General features: G+C 41.8%; 1 protein-coding gene across 3 annotated transcripts; it reads left to right on the top strand.

The window, feature by feature from the left end:
• Positions 1–766: 766 nt before the first annotated feature.
• nadka (NAD kinase a) lies at positions 767–16700 on the top strand. 3 transcript variants are annotated; one of them, XM_070839823.1, is made up of 12 exons: positions 767–823; positions 1699–1875; positions 4906–4989; positions 10485–10614; positions 10998–11106; positions 11251–11336; positions 11428–11530; positions 11642–11784; positions 12399–12498; positions 13442–13599; positions 13801–13883; positions 14350–16700. In XM_070839823.1, exons 2-12 carry the CDS (start codon positions 1724–1726, stop codon positions 14495–14497), a joined length of 1296 nt encoding a protein of 431 aa, XP_070695924.1. In that variant the 5' UTR covers positions 767–823; positions 1699–1723; the 3' UTR covers positions 14498–16700. The 3 variants fall into 3 exon arrangements, 2 of the variants coding, with proteins under 2 accessions (XP_070695924.1, XP_070695923.1); XR_011585230.1 differs by lacking the exons at positions 767–823; positions 1699–1875; positions 4906–4989 and adding an exon at positions 8245–8388 and having other exon boundaries at positions 14350–15902; positions 15951–16700; XM_070839822.1 differs by lacking the exons at positions 767–823; positions 1699–1875; positions 4906–4989 and adding an exon at positions 8245–8388.
• The last annotated feature ends 173 nt before the right edge of the window (positions 16701–16873 follow it).

Below are 16873 nucleotides of genomic sequence, written 5' to 3'. Positions count from 1 at the left end.
GTTTTGTTAGTGTGAGCATTATATGTCATGCTTTGCTATGTGATGATAACACTTTTATTCTAACATCAATACAGCATGTTAAGTAATTACATAAAAAAAACTCATTTAATATTTACTATGTCTGCAATTAAGGAGAAAATAATTCATTTGTCATCTGCAAGGGGAATTTACAAGGTAATAGTCCAGAGTTTTGGCACATGAATAATCAAGATAAACAATCTTGAGGGGACAGATTTGTGTGCATTGAGCTAAACTGTGGCGCTCTCACACTATAGTTTACACATTGGACAGCAGCATCTCACTGTATGGCCCAGACCAGCTGCATGTTCGGAGGACAAGAACCCAAAGTGTGTCAGCTTGGATTATTACAAACCAAACAAAGTGGGCAACTGCCCCAAAGCCTCAAGACACCCAGGAGGGGCAGTAGTCATTCATTTTACCTCAGCCCCCCCCCCCCCCCCCCCCCAGGCATATCAATAATTATGATGTGAATTTCTATATTTTTAATGATAATGGTATTTATCATTCTTCTAGTCTACTAAACAATTACATATTATAAAACAGTACATGAGTGGGTTGGAGTGTAAAACCCCATAAAGTATTTGGTAAAAACAGATGATGAGATGTGACATGTGATGTCTTTATTATATTATAATAACATAGTTATTTGACACAGCCTGAGAGTTTAAAAACACACACACACTCTCTCACACACACTCAGTTTGGTGAAGTCGTCCAACATGACGTCAGTGAGGAGGCAGCCTGTGATTGGTCAGTCGGTGTCAGGAAGCGATGAGCTGACTGTTGACAGCTCCGTGTTGAAGTAAGATGGTGTAACATTATTATCTGCTGGATTAATGGTGAGGCTGTGATCCCCCGGCGGTCTGCTGCGCTCCACACCCGTGTTGGTCCCTGTAACGCTGTGGGTGAAAGGTAGTGTTGGCCACGCAGGCGGGGGATATTCTGCTTTGTGCTGAACATGCCTAACTGCTAGCTTGGCTCGCTAACTAGCTTAACACTAGCTTAGTTAGCTCGCTGTGGATGTTCTGCTGTGGGGATCCGTCACCATTCATCCGCTTAACAGTCCCGTGTGTCGGTAGAGGTGTTGTTGTAGCTAACGCTGATCAATAATGAGTTTACGCTCCCGGGCTCACTCAGCCGTAACATAATTATTTATCTGTATATAGCTATGTTATAGTTAGCTGGCTAACGTTAGCCGACGCTAACGTCACAAAACCTTTTATATAATTCTACTGACATAATAAACTCCGCTAATGTGCTGCTGTACACTTTAGCTGCTGCATGAATGTAAAGTTTCTCAGAATGAAACAGACATTTCATGTCAGACATTAGAGACATCAGCTAGAAATTGCTTCAGCTAAACATTAACAGTAATTTGGCAAAGTAGTGTAATTAAGTCGATAAGAAAAGTTGAAAATGTGTGCCATAGGGGATTATATGTGTGCCGAATAATAACTGATTCTTTTTTTTTTATCTGTGAAAATTAATCGTAAAATAATATTACATAAGGTGTTTTCAGTTTTATGAAGTATTAATAAAATGTCTTTCTTTCCAATGGAGTTTGGTGCAGCAGAAGGTTGGATCAGGGCTGTACATCAATGTCACTTAGTTGGCTAATGATTGTGTGCCTGCTAACGTTTGCATGGAGCCTCATTAATGATTACTGTGGCCTGTCAGTTTACTTGCAGCCTGGCTGTCTGAGATGGACGGTGGAGAGGAGGTGCGAGTGGAACCTGCCCCATACTGCTGCTCCACCTGTGATGGAGGGGAGGTCGCTGGCCGCAGCCTGGTTCGACGCAACAGGAAAACCCGCAGCCTGAGCACCTCCTCAGCCAGCAGCTCCTCCGAGTACAGGCAAGTGTTAAACAGGAGCCCATGTGTGTTGTGTTACAAGACACTTGCTGTTATTGTCTTTTCCCCAGGCCGTGCATACCATGAACTGGCTTGTTTTCTATTCAGAGTACAAAATAGGAGCTCTTAATAATGATTATGTTCAGCCTGAAGCTTATCACCTGCCAAAACCTTTACACATATTTACTTATCAACCATGTCACTGCATTGTGAACTAATCTCTAAGCAAGCATGTCTGGATTTGCCTCATTTACATTTCGGTATTGTGTGAAACCGACACATTAGATAACATCAGAAACAACAACGTGCTGCCTTAAGGATTAAAGTTATTTTGCATTACCACTCACAAAATCTGAGATGTGAGGACACCAACATTTGTTCAGCTGAAAGGACATGCCTGCTCCTGAATAAATATTTTAAACTATAACCTACTATTTTAAACAATAACCTGACAATTTACCAAAGTGGTTTTTAAGAACAGCTGCTGTTGCCTAAGAAACGCTTTTGAAACAGCCTTGTGACATGTGTGTTGCACCACCTCAGACATTTGTGAAATATGCATGTGTAGGTGTGTACAGTTCCTCCAACCTACAGAAAAATGGCATCAACGAAACAGAAGATTTGAGGCGTGAAATGTTTGTTCACCACGGATGTTGCAAGGGCAACAATGTTGTTTCAGCAACAATGATGAGGTTTCTTACAAAGAGAAGTGAAAAGGCTGCTATTATAACATTAGCCTTAAAGAGACGGGACTGTCCCATTATTGATGAAGAAGTGACGTCCAAGATGTCGAAATACTCCCCCACATATACAGTTTCACTGGAATTGGCCTAATTTGGCAAAGACAGTTCTCATTTTTGTAATATTTGACAGAAAAGCTAAGGGAAATAGGTTCCCTTATTCATGTGCCTGAAAGTTAAAGGCCAAGTATCTGAATTTGGTTAAGATTCTGAAATCTAGTCAGAGGTTTGGTCTATTATTAGCTTTTTACCAACATAATAATATTTGATGTGATGAACATTTCAAAAAGAGTTAAAAAGTTAAGTTAAAGAGTACAAAAACAACTAATGAAGATCCAGTGTTGGACTGAAATGTTGTTTTCTGGGTAAATAGTAAAAGTGCAGGTTGATCATCGGCCAAAAGGAAGAGAAAAGATTCCTCCAGAATGATTTTATCTGAACAGCCGGAGTTTTACCATCTTTACATTCAGTCATACGAGTGGCCCATTTAGCTGCCTTTGTAGTTGCTATAATGCTCTTTATATTCTGGTGTTTCCATTATTTTTCCACCACAGAACAATATATAACCACATCACTCTTTTCAGTAGATCAACAGAAAAATAATCTGCAGCTATTGTAATTAATAATTTCAAGCAAAAGATGTGAGAAATGCCAAACATTTTCCAGTTCCAGGTTCTCAGATGACAAGATTTGATTTTCTCTTTCACATTACACTGCAGACTGAATATTGGTCTGGTGCTAGACTGTTCAGTCAGTATATTTTAAGAAGCCACTTCTGCATGTTTTCCTCTCTATTTTTTTTTGATGATGAACGATTGCTTTATTAATTAGTAATGAAAATGGTTGTTAGTTGCACCTCTTGTCTCCACGAAAATGTCCCTCTTGGTCAAAAGTCATTTCTGGCCCCAGGTTGGAAATTACAAATTATATGGTCGTTTTTTGTCTTTTTTAGCCATTTAAATATCAGATGCATCAAATGCATCTCTTCACCTTCTGTCTTTCAGTCTCCAAGCTCTTTTTTTCCTTTTTGTTGTGCTGTTCCTGAGGTGGTGAAAAATCTTAAAGCTGTATTTAAAAAGATATTTATTATTATTATTATTATTATTATTATATTTAATTTTCATAGCTTTTTGAAATACACAGTTACAAAGTGCTTCACATAAAGGATGAAACACAAACCTACAAGTGTAAGTATACAAGTGTTCTAACATTCACACATGCATAAATACATGCAAACAAACATACATAAATATGTGCAGACAAATATACACATGCAGAATCATGACAGATGGCCAAAAGTTAGAGCACATGACCGAAACAGGCACGACACATGAGAGTATAGGTGGTGTAGAAATAAGGCTAAACCTACAGAAATAGGTTTTCAGAGCTAAAATAGGCTGAAACCTCTGCAGAGCTGTCAAATGTATTATAACGACACACTTTTATGAATTACATTCAGTGTTAATGTGGAAATATTGATAAATGCAGCTTTAAGGGCCAGTAGACAGCAGATGGTGAATTCACAGAATCAGCCAGCTAAGAGGATTTGAGTTGATGCGATGCAGCGTGAAAGGTTGTTGTGTCATCTCGCATTCCTCTATCACAGCTCCAGCTCGCTGACCTTTCACCCCCCAGTATAGTCGTACTGTTGGTGGTGGGTGCACTGAGCTGCAGGGTAGATAAAGATGTCTGACGTGCTCATGTTAAATGGTTATTAAAACTGTTGGGCTCTGTTTGATCATTTACTGAGACAATATTTGTGCAGGAAGGAGCGATAGAAGTGTTTGTTTTTAAACATTTCACAATGCATTATCACCATTTGCCAAGAAGTGTGCAGAGTTTTGCCACAGCGTTGGTAGTGAGGTTGGTCACCATGAAAATGAGCCACAGACTGTGAAATGATCCGATACCAACCAATGATAAATGAAACTGTGTAAATGCTTAACTCGAGGCTCAATCTCTAGGTGCTTTAATCACTGTAGCTTCGCTTCTCTTTTCTTCTGTGAAACAGAGAAACGAAAGTTGAATTTATTTGGTGACTTTGCATAAAGATTCATTTAGAAATGTAGGAATTTTAGAGACCTCCATCAGCAACCATGTAAGTACAACACCGGCTGTTCTCCTTCTCACCATTTCTCCTGTAAATGATGGAAAAATTATATTTTCGTGGGTTTTTTTTTTTTCAAATCAAACGGATTTGACAAATTCTAAAGGTGACCATTTGCATACTTGCCCCTTGCCCAAGTTCTGTTGCATAAACCTGGATGTTTGTCTCTGTCATCCTCTCTTTCAGAAGGACTCAGTCACTTCATGGACCGAGCCCTGTGACCACGTTCGGCCCGAAGGCATGTATGCTGCAGAATCCACACGCAGTAATGTAAGTCGGACAGAGCAAATGGGTTTTGTGCCCCTGTTTTTTCAGTCATGGGCCAGAGTGCATATTTGCTTAGTAGTATCAGTGCAACACCCAAAACAAGGAACACTATTGAAATTAACCCTTTCTTTGAACCAGCATCGATAATGTGTCTTGATGGCTCTAACTTTCTGGTAGAAACTTGCTGTTAAAGCCTCTGCAGCCTTTTCCCTGAACTACATAAAAAAGTAATTTGGCAAGTTAAAAAAAAAATAGAGAAAATGAAATTCCTTTTTAACTTGAGTGGGCTCAAGTTTAAGGAGCGTTAACTGACTCCACAGTGGAAGAAAATCAGTCAGCAATCCAAAATGTACTAGACATCAAAAACCTCTAAAGAAAAAGCCATCAAACTGGTTGTTTGTGATCAACATTTAACCTCATGAAACTAGTCAAGCACTGAAATGTCTCAATATCCTCTTATGTAACATCATAGGCTGATTTCAATATGTCACCATGATGAAATCAATGATGATCTTTATGGCTGCACTAATGAATCAATTAATGTTCATTGCTGAATTAACCTTTTCCGTGAGTTCGGCATCTGTCCAAACTTTGACTTTTATGGGTTTGAACAGAGCTCGGTAGGTTGTTACAGTGAACCTGCTTTTATAGATATGCAAATGCATCTGTCCGACGTTCTTGTCCTACTTGTTCTGTGATTCCACTTAAAGTGATAGTGAATTTAAAACGCATTAAGGCGGTGATGAGTTTGTTGTTGTTGTTTTGTCTCTGCTCCAGCACGTCAGATTTTATCTGCTGTTTAACCTAATAGTGACTGAGGTTAGGATTTAAGCAGGACACTAATCCCAAACATCCCCAAACAAGGCAGACCAGGACTTTATGTGGTTAAAAACAGGGGAATGTTATTGACCGGTCAGGTCAGTCACCTGATGCCAGCGCGACTGAGCATGTGTTTTGACTTGCTGAATACCAGAAAGAAAACAGAAAGCTCCTAAAACCAGTAAAACTGCATATGCACACCAACTGAAGTGTGTCAGGGTCACTTACTCCCTCCAGAGCTTTAAGACTGTGAGAATGGTAATGGACCCCGGCACAAACCAAAGAAGACCTTGAGATTAGTTTGTCAAATAAAGATATTTAGGCAAATTAGGAAAATCTTCAAATTTGAGCAGCTGGAACAAGAGGAGGCGGATTATTTAGTACATTTGTAAGACTGCAAATGCAATGTAGCATATCTTGTTTCAATAAATAACACAATACAGTGAGTCAACAGGAGTAATAACAGAATCATATCAGCACGTTTCTGACATTATCAACAGAAGCTGAACGCCGAACAATGTGTCTGCCAGCTGGAACTGTTGCACACATCTACTTAATGAGTCAGTAAGTGCAGTTATGCACCGACAAACCCTGGTCAGACAGTCAGCCTCTTGAGTCACTCACTTAAGTGGCTCCCAGTACTGTTTGCTTTATGCAGCAGTAATGGAAGGATTAGCGTCCTCAAAGCTGCTAGACAGGTTAAAAGTAGCAAAACCAGGCTATCTTTATTCCAACATTGGCTGCAGCACTGTAAGGAAGAGGAATGCTGTGGAGATGTGCATGAATATGAAGCCATAGGAAAGGTGATCAGGCACCGAGGTGTAAAGTAAAGTAGTCCCAGTCTGAAAACTCCCTCAGTCTAGTTGGTAGGGTGTGGTTGTGATACTGCTCAGAGTAGATGGGCACAGCCGGCTTGTTGTTATTTTACTGAAGGCATTAGGCATTGTTAGAGAACACTTGTTGTTTGACTACTTAGAGAATCTCCACCCTTTTAAACAAACCCTGAAATGAAGCACAACAATGACCCAAAGGGGGGTCGCTGTAGTCGTAGCCGTCTCATTAGTACGCTATATTCCACATTTAGTCTGCTCACAGATCCCACATACAGCAACACGTTGTGTTGTATCGTTGACATCACATGATGCCCTGTGTGTGCCTTCTTGTCGTCAGAGAGAATCAGAGTTACGCTTTAGTTTATGAAGTTCTCCCTCTGTCACCAGCTTCATTGTCAAAATGTTCCCTCTGCGGTGGTTTCCACAGTGACGCACCCACCCATGCAAATTTCCCCCAATCACAAGCACATGTAGATGTTGTGTCTTTTGTAGTTGCACCCAGTGATTAGTCTGCAGTAGCATTATGGTAGCTACTGCGGAGAATGCTGTGTAAATCCTGACTGTCAGCACCGCGTGCGACGAGCTGAAAATGCTTGTGAGGGTGCAAAGCAACGTGCAGGCTGGTGGGCAGTGCAGGTGAAGGTAGACCTCACAATGTGGGAAGATTACGGCTCTCAGAAACGTTACGAAATGCTAGATATACATTAATAGAACTGGTGGTGTTTGGGTTATTTATGGTGACTGTAGTAGGACATCAGGAAGCTCAGGGATATCCTGGTGCGTTCCCATAACACAGGATTACATCATTTACCCACATAGTGCTACTGATGATATTTTTCCACCCTGCACTTCCTCTTCCTGCAGGTCACCAGCCCACACAGACTCTTCTTGAAAATGGGTCTGAAAATAAAAAAAAGGCCTCTTTCTGCAGCTACATAAAATATACGATAGGTTTGACACTCTTTCCGTTAATGAACTGGAGGACACGAATAGGTAGAAATACATCCTCTATCATTAAGATACTAGTAGTACTTTGTGGTTTATGTATTTTCCATGTAGTACTTTTCATCATCCTTTGTGGTTTTAGATAATTGAAGTGATTAACTAATGAATTATTTCAATAAAGAATGTGGAACAACAGATGCCTTTATTGGGTTATACTACCTGTCATTAAACTGGATATACTTGTTTTAGGAACACCCGTGTCATTGTTGTGTTTCAGTAAATCACACCTGTCCAATAAGGAAAGCCCTTCCCTGAAATGGGCGGGCTCAGCACAGCAGAGTGGGCGGGTGCTGAGATGAGGTCAACCTTAAGATGAGTGAGAGCTTTAATTCGGCAGCAGAATGCTCCAGGAAGGTTTAGTGTTAAGTCCTCGGTGGGGACGAGTATAGCCACTGTGGATTCAGCTCGAGGGGCTGCCAGCTGATCCTGGAGCGCGACCACAGCGCATGGAGAGACTCTCAGCCCCGCTCAGCCTCTCAGACAGCCGCTGGCTGACTCGCAGCTCGACCGCTAGAAGAGGACTGAATCTGCTGCTCCAGCTGCTCTACGGCGTGCAGCGTACGAGGAAGTTGTCAGAGGCAGAATGAGTTGTTTTGTCGGCGCAGGCCACCGGGACTGAGCCCCTACTATTCAGCTGAGTCGACCTGAAGCAGCATCCCTGTTACATGTGTACAGCCATGAAGTTCAACCAGTACATACTGCAGGACAGTCCTGGGAATCACAACGAGAACAAAGTGTGGAAATGGTGAGAGGAGCTTCTGTGTCTTTCTCAACAGAGAGAGCATGTTTGATGAGTGAAATATTTACTGGCAGCACCGGGCAGTGTGAGGATTACTCAACCAGATGTTCAGACAGCTTCACCGCTCTGAGCTAATAGTAAAATCAAACTGACGTCATGCCTCAGAAGTTTAGACAAAATAGAGAATTTATTACGGCTTTTGGGTTGTTTTCTTTAATTAGAAAAGGTCAAATGTTTCTGCGCAGGGTTGGACTGTGACGGAGTCCAGTCGTATCTTATCAGTTGTTAGTTGTACTACTTCAGAAGTGTGCGTGTTTGTGTGTTATCACAGGGAGGTTGTGGTCCTGTGATTTGGACAGAGCAGGTTGTTGAATGAAAGGGGCGGGGGGGGGTCAGGGTCAGGGTGTGGCAGCTTTGAGGTGGTCAGACGAGAAACTGTCCATGAATTGATCAAAGCTCGTCGCAGCTTCAAATGCTAATGAAGTTCTGCTTTGTATCCTGTATTTGTGTTTGAAACCAGACCTGCACAGCTTCAGTGTTTTTATTTTTATTTGTACCAGTCCATGTTTGGGCCAATTAGGTTCAGTCAGTTTAGCCTTCAGCAGTAGTACAGGAAAGTTTAGATGCAACAGGTGGTTGAGACAATAACCCCTGGAATAATGTGCAATCTGATACTAGTAATTACTGCATATATAAATAATCTTAATCTTAAATCAGAAGCACCAAACAATATAATGCTATCAAACACAGAAACACCACAAACGTGTCAGCAGGAACAGGATATGCTATAATATCACTGCATCGTCGAGGGTTTGCAGGTTTTTTTATTCCAAACACTCCAGCAGCTAATTTCAGTGGATGTAATATGTTCTGCTGGCAGCGGCTCTCAGATCAGAAGGAGTGAAAGAGCGGGATGAGTGGATTAGTGGAGGTTCCAGAGCCCTCAACAAACACTTGTACTGTAACTCACCGTTAGAAGGCAGAAGGAAGGACGTATTCACTGTAAAACCTAAATGACGTGATTGTTGAAAGCGCTTTTGTTGTGGAAGTATCGCAAAGGGGGCACGCATGGCCAGAGGGAACAAGCGTGGAGTGGAACCAAAGCTGAATGAAACTGTTTCATGACTAGTTTGATGTTAGCAGGTCTGTGGAGATTCAGGTTAGCCGTTCATCGGTGGGCAACCTGCAGCACACGGTTGCCCTCCCCTGCCGTAACAAATTCATGCATTCACACCAGCTTTTGTAGTATGTGTGCTACAAAACCATGTAGTCCGTGTGACGGCCACTGATTGGTACGGCCGACTGTATTGAGAAACCGCCTTTACGCCAATCACATGTGGAGACATGTGATTGGTGTAAATGTCATCGTGTGATACCGACGCTAATTTACATGTAATCTACAGCCTGTGGAAGGCCTGTGTGGTGTAACCCTGCCAGAATTAACAATTTCATTTATGTTATGTTTGATCGTATTTTGATAACTGTTTCGAAAATGGTTGCTCCAAAGCTCGTGTGTGACCGAGCTGTAACTGATGAGAGCCCTCAAAGGCTTCAGTATTGTTACGTAGTCCTAGACTTGGCCTGTGGCTCTTTCTACTTTTACTTTAAATTTTCATATGATTCGGATTTGTTTCACAGTTCAGGTTTTCTCCGTTTGTCCAGTTGTCTTTATGTCGTGTTTTCCCTCTGAGAACAACTTGTGGCTCTGAGAGAGTTTTAGACCGATTTTTGCCCTCTTTTTTCCTCCCATGTCTTTACTTTGCCTTTCTCTTGTTTTTCTTAACGTTTTCTATTGTGCTGATTGTATGGCTGTGTCTCCATGAGGGGTTGAGTTAAGGTTAGGGCCAGGCAGACGGCACACGGGGGTCAGCACTATGTGGCGGCAGAGCTAGACTTTAAGCTGGAGACTCTAATTGGATAGATGCTAAGCAGACCTGGTTACGATGAACAGCAGGATTTTTCAGTTAGTTAACAGATCTTACATCAGCTGAGGCTCGAGGCTCAGCTCTGTGCTGATGTAAGGGGGAATCCTAATCAAGCGAGTCTGTTTTGCCCCCCCCCGCCCCCACTCACTGAACTAAAAGTTGTGTTTGTGTGTTCAGGCACATTCAGGACCCCGCCAGCCAGAGACTGACGTGGAACAAGCCACCAAAAAGTGTCCTTGTCATCAAGAAGATACGAGATGCCAGTCTGCTGGAGCCTTTCAAAGAGCTCTGCATATTCCTCACTGAGGTACGTCCACGCACCCACAGACTGTGACAATGAGCATGATCAGGGTGGGAAGCAGGTGAGGGATCAGTGTGAAACTACTGTGTGTGTGTGTGTGTGTGTGTGTGTGTGTGTGTGTGTGTGTGTGTGTGTGTGTGTGTGTGTGTGTGTGTGTGTGTGTGTGTGTGTGTGTGTGTGTGTGTGTGTGTGTGTGTGTGTGTGTGTGTGTGTGTGTGTGTGTGTGTGTGTGTGTGTGTGTGTGTGTGTGTATTTAGAATCTGTCAGATAAAACCAAGCAAACTCATGACGTTTCCATGATGGTGATTTTTTAATTTTTTTTTAAAACATGTATATATGTAAGCAGTGGCTGTTGCTAATATCGTGGGGTTTTGTTTTTGTTGCTGTAGGTGAAAAACATGATTGTCTATGTGGAAAAGAAAGTTCTGGAGGATCCAGCCATTTCAGGCGATGACAACTTCGGGGCCATTACTAAGAAATTCTGCACTTTCAGAGAAGGTATGAAAACCAGCCAGCCACCTTTCTTATGATTGTATGGACACTATACATGTATAAAAAAAAAAAAAAAAAAAAAAAAAAAAAAAGGTCAGTGAGGATCTTGGTAGAGATATCTAAAAGCTTTATTGTCCTTATGTCTCTCAGATCTTGACGACATCTCCAATCGCGTAGACTTCATCATCTGTCTCGGCGGAGATGGAACTTTGCTGTATGCATCTTCGCTCTTCCAGGTATTCATCCAGGCGTTTTTAAAACCTTTGTGGGTTATTGCGTTTACTTGTATGGCATAACAGTCCTTCCCCGCCCTCTCTCTACCTGTAGGAGAGCGTCCCACCAGTTATGGCCTTCCACCTGGGCTCCCTCGGCTTCCTGACGCCTTTCAAGTTTGACACTTACCAGTCTCAGGTCACCCAAATTATTGAAGGTACAGATTGTCACTCGTCCTCTGTCCTTCTACAGCATTAACACTCCTGTTCTGTTCTGTCGGAGCTCCATTTACATATAAATCATAGGCTGCATATGTATTTATGTTTAGGTAATGCTGCCATCGTCCTGCGAAGTCGCTTGAAAGTTCGGGTGCTGAAAGAGAACTGGGAGAAGAAGGCCAGAGTGGACGAAAAGGGCATCATCTTGACTAATGGGGACATCGAAAGTAGCCGGAAAGCCATGCAGTATCAGGTATTAACGAAAGAAAGACATTTGAGCTTCTACCAGCATAAATAATCATTCCGTCCTTGTAAGAAGCAGGACTGGATGTCTCTCTGTACCATTGTTCTGTTCATAACAATAACACATTTTATTTCTAATGCAATTTACATTTATAGGTACAAATCTCATTCACATAAACAAAAATAAACTTAGTAGCTAGCGAGGATCCTATTAAAGAAACATGAACATAATTTATCATTATGCATTTCCACTGCAGCCTCAGTCCGCATTGCGAGCAGGTCAGAACAGCCCGGCCCTGTAACGCCTTCATAATGACTGATCAGTGTTCACCGTGATGCCTGCAGGCTTTGAACCCGTAGTTAAAGAACCACACAGCCAAAAACTGTCGTCATGTCTAAAACAAGAAATGTAGCACCGACTGCAGGTATGAGGTTAATGGACTTAGAGAAGTATTTTTACTGACACATGTCCCATGATGGGGGTGTCTAGTGTAGACCAGGTGCTTGTGAGTGTGTTGACGTGTGCATGGACACACGGTGTTAACACTTTTCAGGTTTGTGAAGGTTCAGAAACCTGCAGCAGCTGCCACAGGTTTCTAAAGCTAACGTGTGTGTGTGTTTCAGGTTCTGAATGAGGTGGTGGTGGACAGAGGACCCTCCTCCTATCTCTCCAACGTGGACCTCTTCCTGGACGGACACCTCATTACCACGGTGCAGGGAGATGGTGAGTGGGTGGATAATCTGTGCTGGTGCTCAGCGGCCTGGGAAAATGTAAATATTCAGGCCACATGAGGTCTGAACCGCCAACAGAGTGCTGACACACACATCGGATCGCAGTGACATCTGCCTGGCAGCCCAAACAAGACGGTGTGTGGACAGGGCAAAGTTTAATATGTGCCCCTTCGGCTGACCGCACAGCAAGGCAATCACTTTTGTGTTTCTTTGGCTTAATATTTATACAAAAGATAAGATATAAAAATAAGAATAGAAACATTTCCAATCTCTATAAAAAGCCACCAGTGGTAGATGTTTTGAATATGAGTCATAAACATTGTGTCATCTCTTTGAGTTTTCTTTGGCACTGAAAAACTGCAGGCTGCATGAGGTTCATGCAGATTAACAATTACACAAACCATCTATCAAAACTGCTTGTAACAAATTAACTGACATAGAGGGTCACAGACATCCGTGTTCAGATCAACATGTGAAAGCAGGACACCAGGGAAGTAATGTTGGACTGAACATGTAGATTAGAAATTAGCCAGCAACAATAATAATGTTTTAAAAAGTGTTGTTGCTTGTTTCATTTTTAATTAAAGACAGAAATTAAACGTTGATGCTATCGACGCAAAATGGATGGTGCATGAATTTTGCTCTTATGTCAATGCAGAGAACTGAGCACAGTATTGATATTCATTCAATAGCTGAAGTCATATATCAAGAAAAATGCAGAACGTTTCCTGGTTCCATCTTCTCCAGTGTTTTTTTGTCCCATATTTAAGTTTCTAAGTAATTAGTGCAGCTTTTATTGTGAAGGATGACTCAGTAACTCCTGAAGTGCTCTTGGGAGAAAGTCGGGGTGTCACTAATGGAGCTGCAGTATTTCTTACTGCGATGCTTTGCTGCCCCTTAGTTCACTGTGTGCTTGTGTCTCCGTGTCCCCTCAGGTGTGATAGTATCTACACCTACAGGAAGTACAGCGTATGCAGTGGCAGCAGGAGCGTCCATGATCCATCCCAATGTACCGGCCATCATGATCACCCCCATCTGCCCACACTCGCTCTCCTTCAGACCCATCGTGGTGCCTGCCGGTGTGGAACTGAAGGTATTCACTGTCTTTTTTAAAAAAAAAATAGCGACTATATAAGTTGGAGGTAAATCAAACTGAATGTCGTGGATTTTGAATTTCAGCAAAAGTTTGAGATTTCAAAACAAATGAATTTCATTTCAGCGGAGCATCAAGTGCAAACTTTTAAAACTCATTCTTTCTTTGGCTGGTCTTCATTTCTCGCTTGTGGATTTTCAGATAATGCTGTCACGGGACGCCAGAAACACAGCCTGGGTGTCGTTTGATGGAAGAAAGAGACAAGAGATCTGCCACGGAGACAGGTTAGTGCACATACCGAGCTGGTCATCACAAAGGCCACAGACAATAGGCGTGAAGCTGAGTAAACAGAGCAAAACAAAGACCAACGTCTTGTAATGGATAATAAGTTTAACTCCACCAGCAGCTGCCTCAACACTTACAGGCTTTGTTACGTAACCTTATCGACCTGCTTAATGGGCTTGAGGCCAAGAGTGTCTCATGTGCAAGATCCAGCTTCTTCCTTTATGTAACTCATCCAGAGATAATCACCTTCCTGGTTCTTGAAACGAGCTGCCATTTTGAGTTGCTGTAGCGTCTGTAAACAGATACCCAGTGTTGCATCAGTAGACAGTCATATTACTGCACCTGATGTCGACACCTCTTTTGTTCGTGCGATTGCAATTGCTTGGACTTTTCTTTCCTCATTCAGCCTTTTATGACGCAAAACCTTCTCTGTTTTCTTTTATTCCATCGCCCGTACGGTTCCAGTATCACCATCACCACTTCCTGCTTCCCCGTTCCCTCCATCTGCTTCCGGGACCCGGTCAACGACTGGTTCGAGAGCCTGGCCCAGTGTTTGCACTGGAACGTGAGGAAGAAGCAGAACTACCTCAGCTCGGAGGACGAGGAGTTCTGAGGCCGTTTCCACGATCTTCAAGGTCTCCTGGACTCCTCAGTCTTGGTTTTAGCTCGACCGTGCTCTGTGCCCTTTTGTCTTTTATGGATGAGAGGTCTCACCAAACTCCATTCAAAAAAAGTTTGTCGTAATAACGTTGCCTTTCATATGTGTTAAAGTTATAGTATGCTGTGGTTAAAAATACTGGGCCACTTTTGCTCTGGTCCGTTTTTATTTTGGTGGAATAAACGTGCAGGAATAAGAGACAAAGTATGACGTCTTCAAATAAATAAAATGAAATTAAATATTTAAAAATAAACAATCATACAAATAGAGTAAGATTTATAAACCAGTACATTCTGAAATAGCTTGATAGCAGTTGAGTTTTAATACTTTAATACTAATACGAAAATTGTTTCACAATTTATTGGACACTTTGGGCTCCAAATCTGAACACTGAGTCTAATGAAGTCATTCTGCTCAGAGAACCGGGGTTATGTTTGTGTGCAGCATCAATGAGAAGTCTGTAAAGTTCCCCAAGAGATCCAATGGCATGCTCCAGTGTGTATGCATGTTAAAACGGTGGATTTTTGAATGGAGTTTGGCTCCACATTTGGTACAGGGTTGTCCCTGTGTGTTTTCTCTCTGTATGCGTTGAAAATTGGCCTTTTTGAAGCCAAAACGCAGTTTGTAGAGAAACAAAAGGCTTTTGGGATGATCTTGGACTAAAGCGCACAAGGTCAATTGTGGATGGCAGTTGTTGCAATACACTTGATGGGTGTTATCAGGTCTGTTCTAGCACTTTTTAAACTTTGAGGCGGATGGCAGGGACACAGCTACTTTATAAACAACGAATACTAGTTAAGGCCGAGTTGCAATTCTCTGGAAATGTCTACAAATAAATGTTCCCGAATTCTGCTCATCTAATCAGGAAAAACAGGTATCAATGAAAGAGAAATATCATTTTTAGATGCATCCTGGGGAAGAAAGATTTACAGAACATACTCTGCAATTGTTGGTCGACTGTACAGACTGTGCCTTAAACACTGGTATCATTAATGTATAGGAAATGTTATTTTTAAGGTTTACATGAAGGTATATTTTTTAAACCTGTTGCACAAATGATTTGTGCATTTCCATTGTGACCACGTGTACGTGATCGGCTAATGTTGTATGTTCCATGGCGTCTGCTCTGCAGTCACGTAGTCAGTGGGTCGGCCTCGGGTGGCATGTCAAGAATGCAACGAGGTGAAATTCATTCCAGGCAAAGAGACAAACGCTTCAGATGTCTTCGGCATGTTTTCAATGTCTGTATTTTAAAACGTCCTCTTAAGCCATAGCTGAGCTCTGTAGGTTTTATAGGCCAATGTGTGTGTGTGTGCTGTGGATGTTCTCATGGTGTGTGTGTGTGTGTGTGTGTGTGTGTGTGCGTGCTGTGGATGTTCTCATGGTGTGTGTGTGTGTGTGTGTTGAGGAATTATTTCAGACTTTGCTGCATTCGATCATATCAGTTTGCTACAAGTCTGTCACTGCTCAGTCTTTGCTGAATACTTCGAGGTGGCCTACCATACACACGTCTGTTCACATATAATGTCTAGATGTTAATGCAAACATTAACAATTGGCTCAAAACATTGTGTCTGGGTGAGAAGAAGAGCTGTTGATGTTCTTTGAAGTGGACCAACTAAGCTCTGAAAGGCAATCATTCCTTTAACTATGTACATACACATGTGATGCTTGAATAGGATGTATTTTGTAAAGTCTATGTTTATTAACCGGTTTACAATGTATCATTACTGAAAATAAACCTATTTGGTACTTTTTTACATTAATACGTTCCTCAGTTGTTAATTCTTTTTGTTGATTAAGAAAAGTCTGTTGTAGCAGGTCAACAGTTAAGTACATTTAAATAGAGCCAAAGTTTATTCAAAAAACATTCCAGGGCAACGTTTGTGGTGTCACTTTCAGATTAGTCCATGTGTCAAAAGAGAAGTAAACTGACAGTCGTTCAGTCGCAGTAAACCCCAGTTCTACAAAACAACCCAGACTTCTCTTTTTCTACAAAGCGCTGTTTCTTCTCTCAAAGTGCTTTTTCACTTTTGTAACACAGAGCCTCTGACTTTTGTATCTGTGAGTTTGTAAATGTTTCTGATATGAATCTTGCTATTTTATTTTTTTTTTTTTTTCCTTTTCCAGAGCACTTTAATAAACAGAGAAAATGTAACCAGGAAGTGTGTATCCTGTTTGATCCATGTGCTTCATACCTGAAACCAGCCCTCGGGTTCACGTTTGCTATATAAGACGTGATCGAAGTCCTGCGGTTTGTTAGCAGTATCCACTGAGAGGAGGAAAAAACTAAATGTATATAAAAAAAAATACAAGTTAACAGGAATTAAAA

The sequence above is a fragment of the Pempheris klunzingeri genome, chromosome 11, assembly GCF_042242105.1.
Source record: "Pempheris klunzingeri isolate RE-2024b chromosome 11, fPemKlu1.hap1, whole genome shotgun sequence".
Lineage (NCBI taxonomy): Eukaryota > Metazoa > Chordata > Actinopteri > Acropomatiformes > Pempheridae > Pempheris > Pempheris klunzingeri.
The sequence above is the reverse complement of the archived record's forward strand: the minus strand, read 5'-3'. Positions and strand labels throughout refer to the sequence as shown.

Bases quoted from the DNA above. Each gene is read 5' to 3' on its own strand.
- nadka (XM_070839823.1), top strand. From the start codon at position 1,724: ATGGACGGTGGAGAGGAGGTGCGAGTGGAACCTGCCCCATACTGCTGC. The intron at 11,107-11,250 runs GTATGAAAACCA...TATGTCTCTCAG, and splicing joins ATTCTGCACTTTCAGAGAAG to ATCTTGACGACATCTCCAAT. The intron at 12,499-13,441 runs GTGAGTGGGTGG...GTGTCCCCTCAG, and splicing joins TACCACGGTGCAGGGAGATG to GTGTGATAGTATCTACACCT.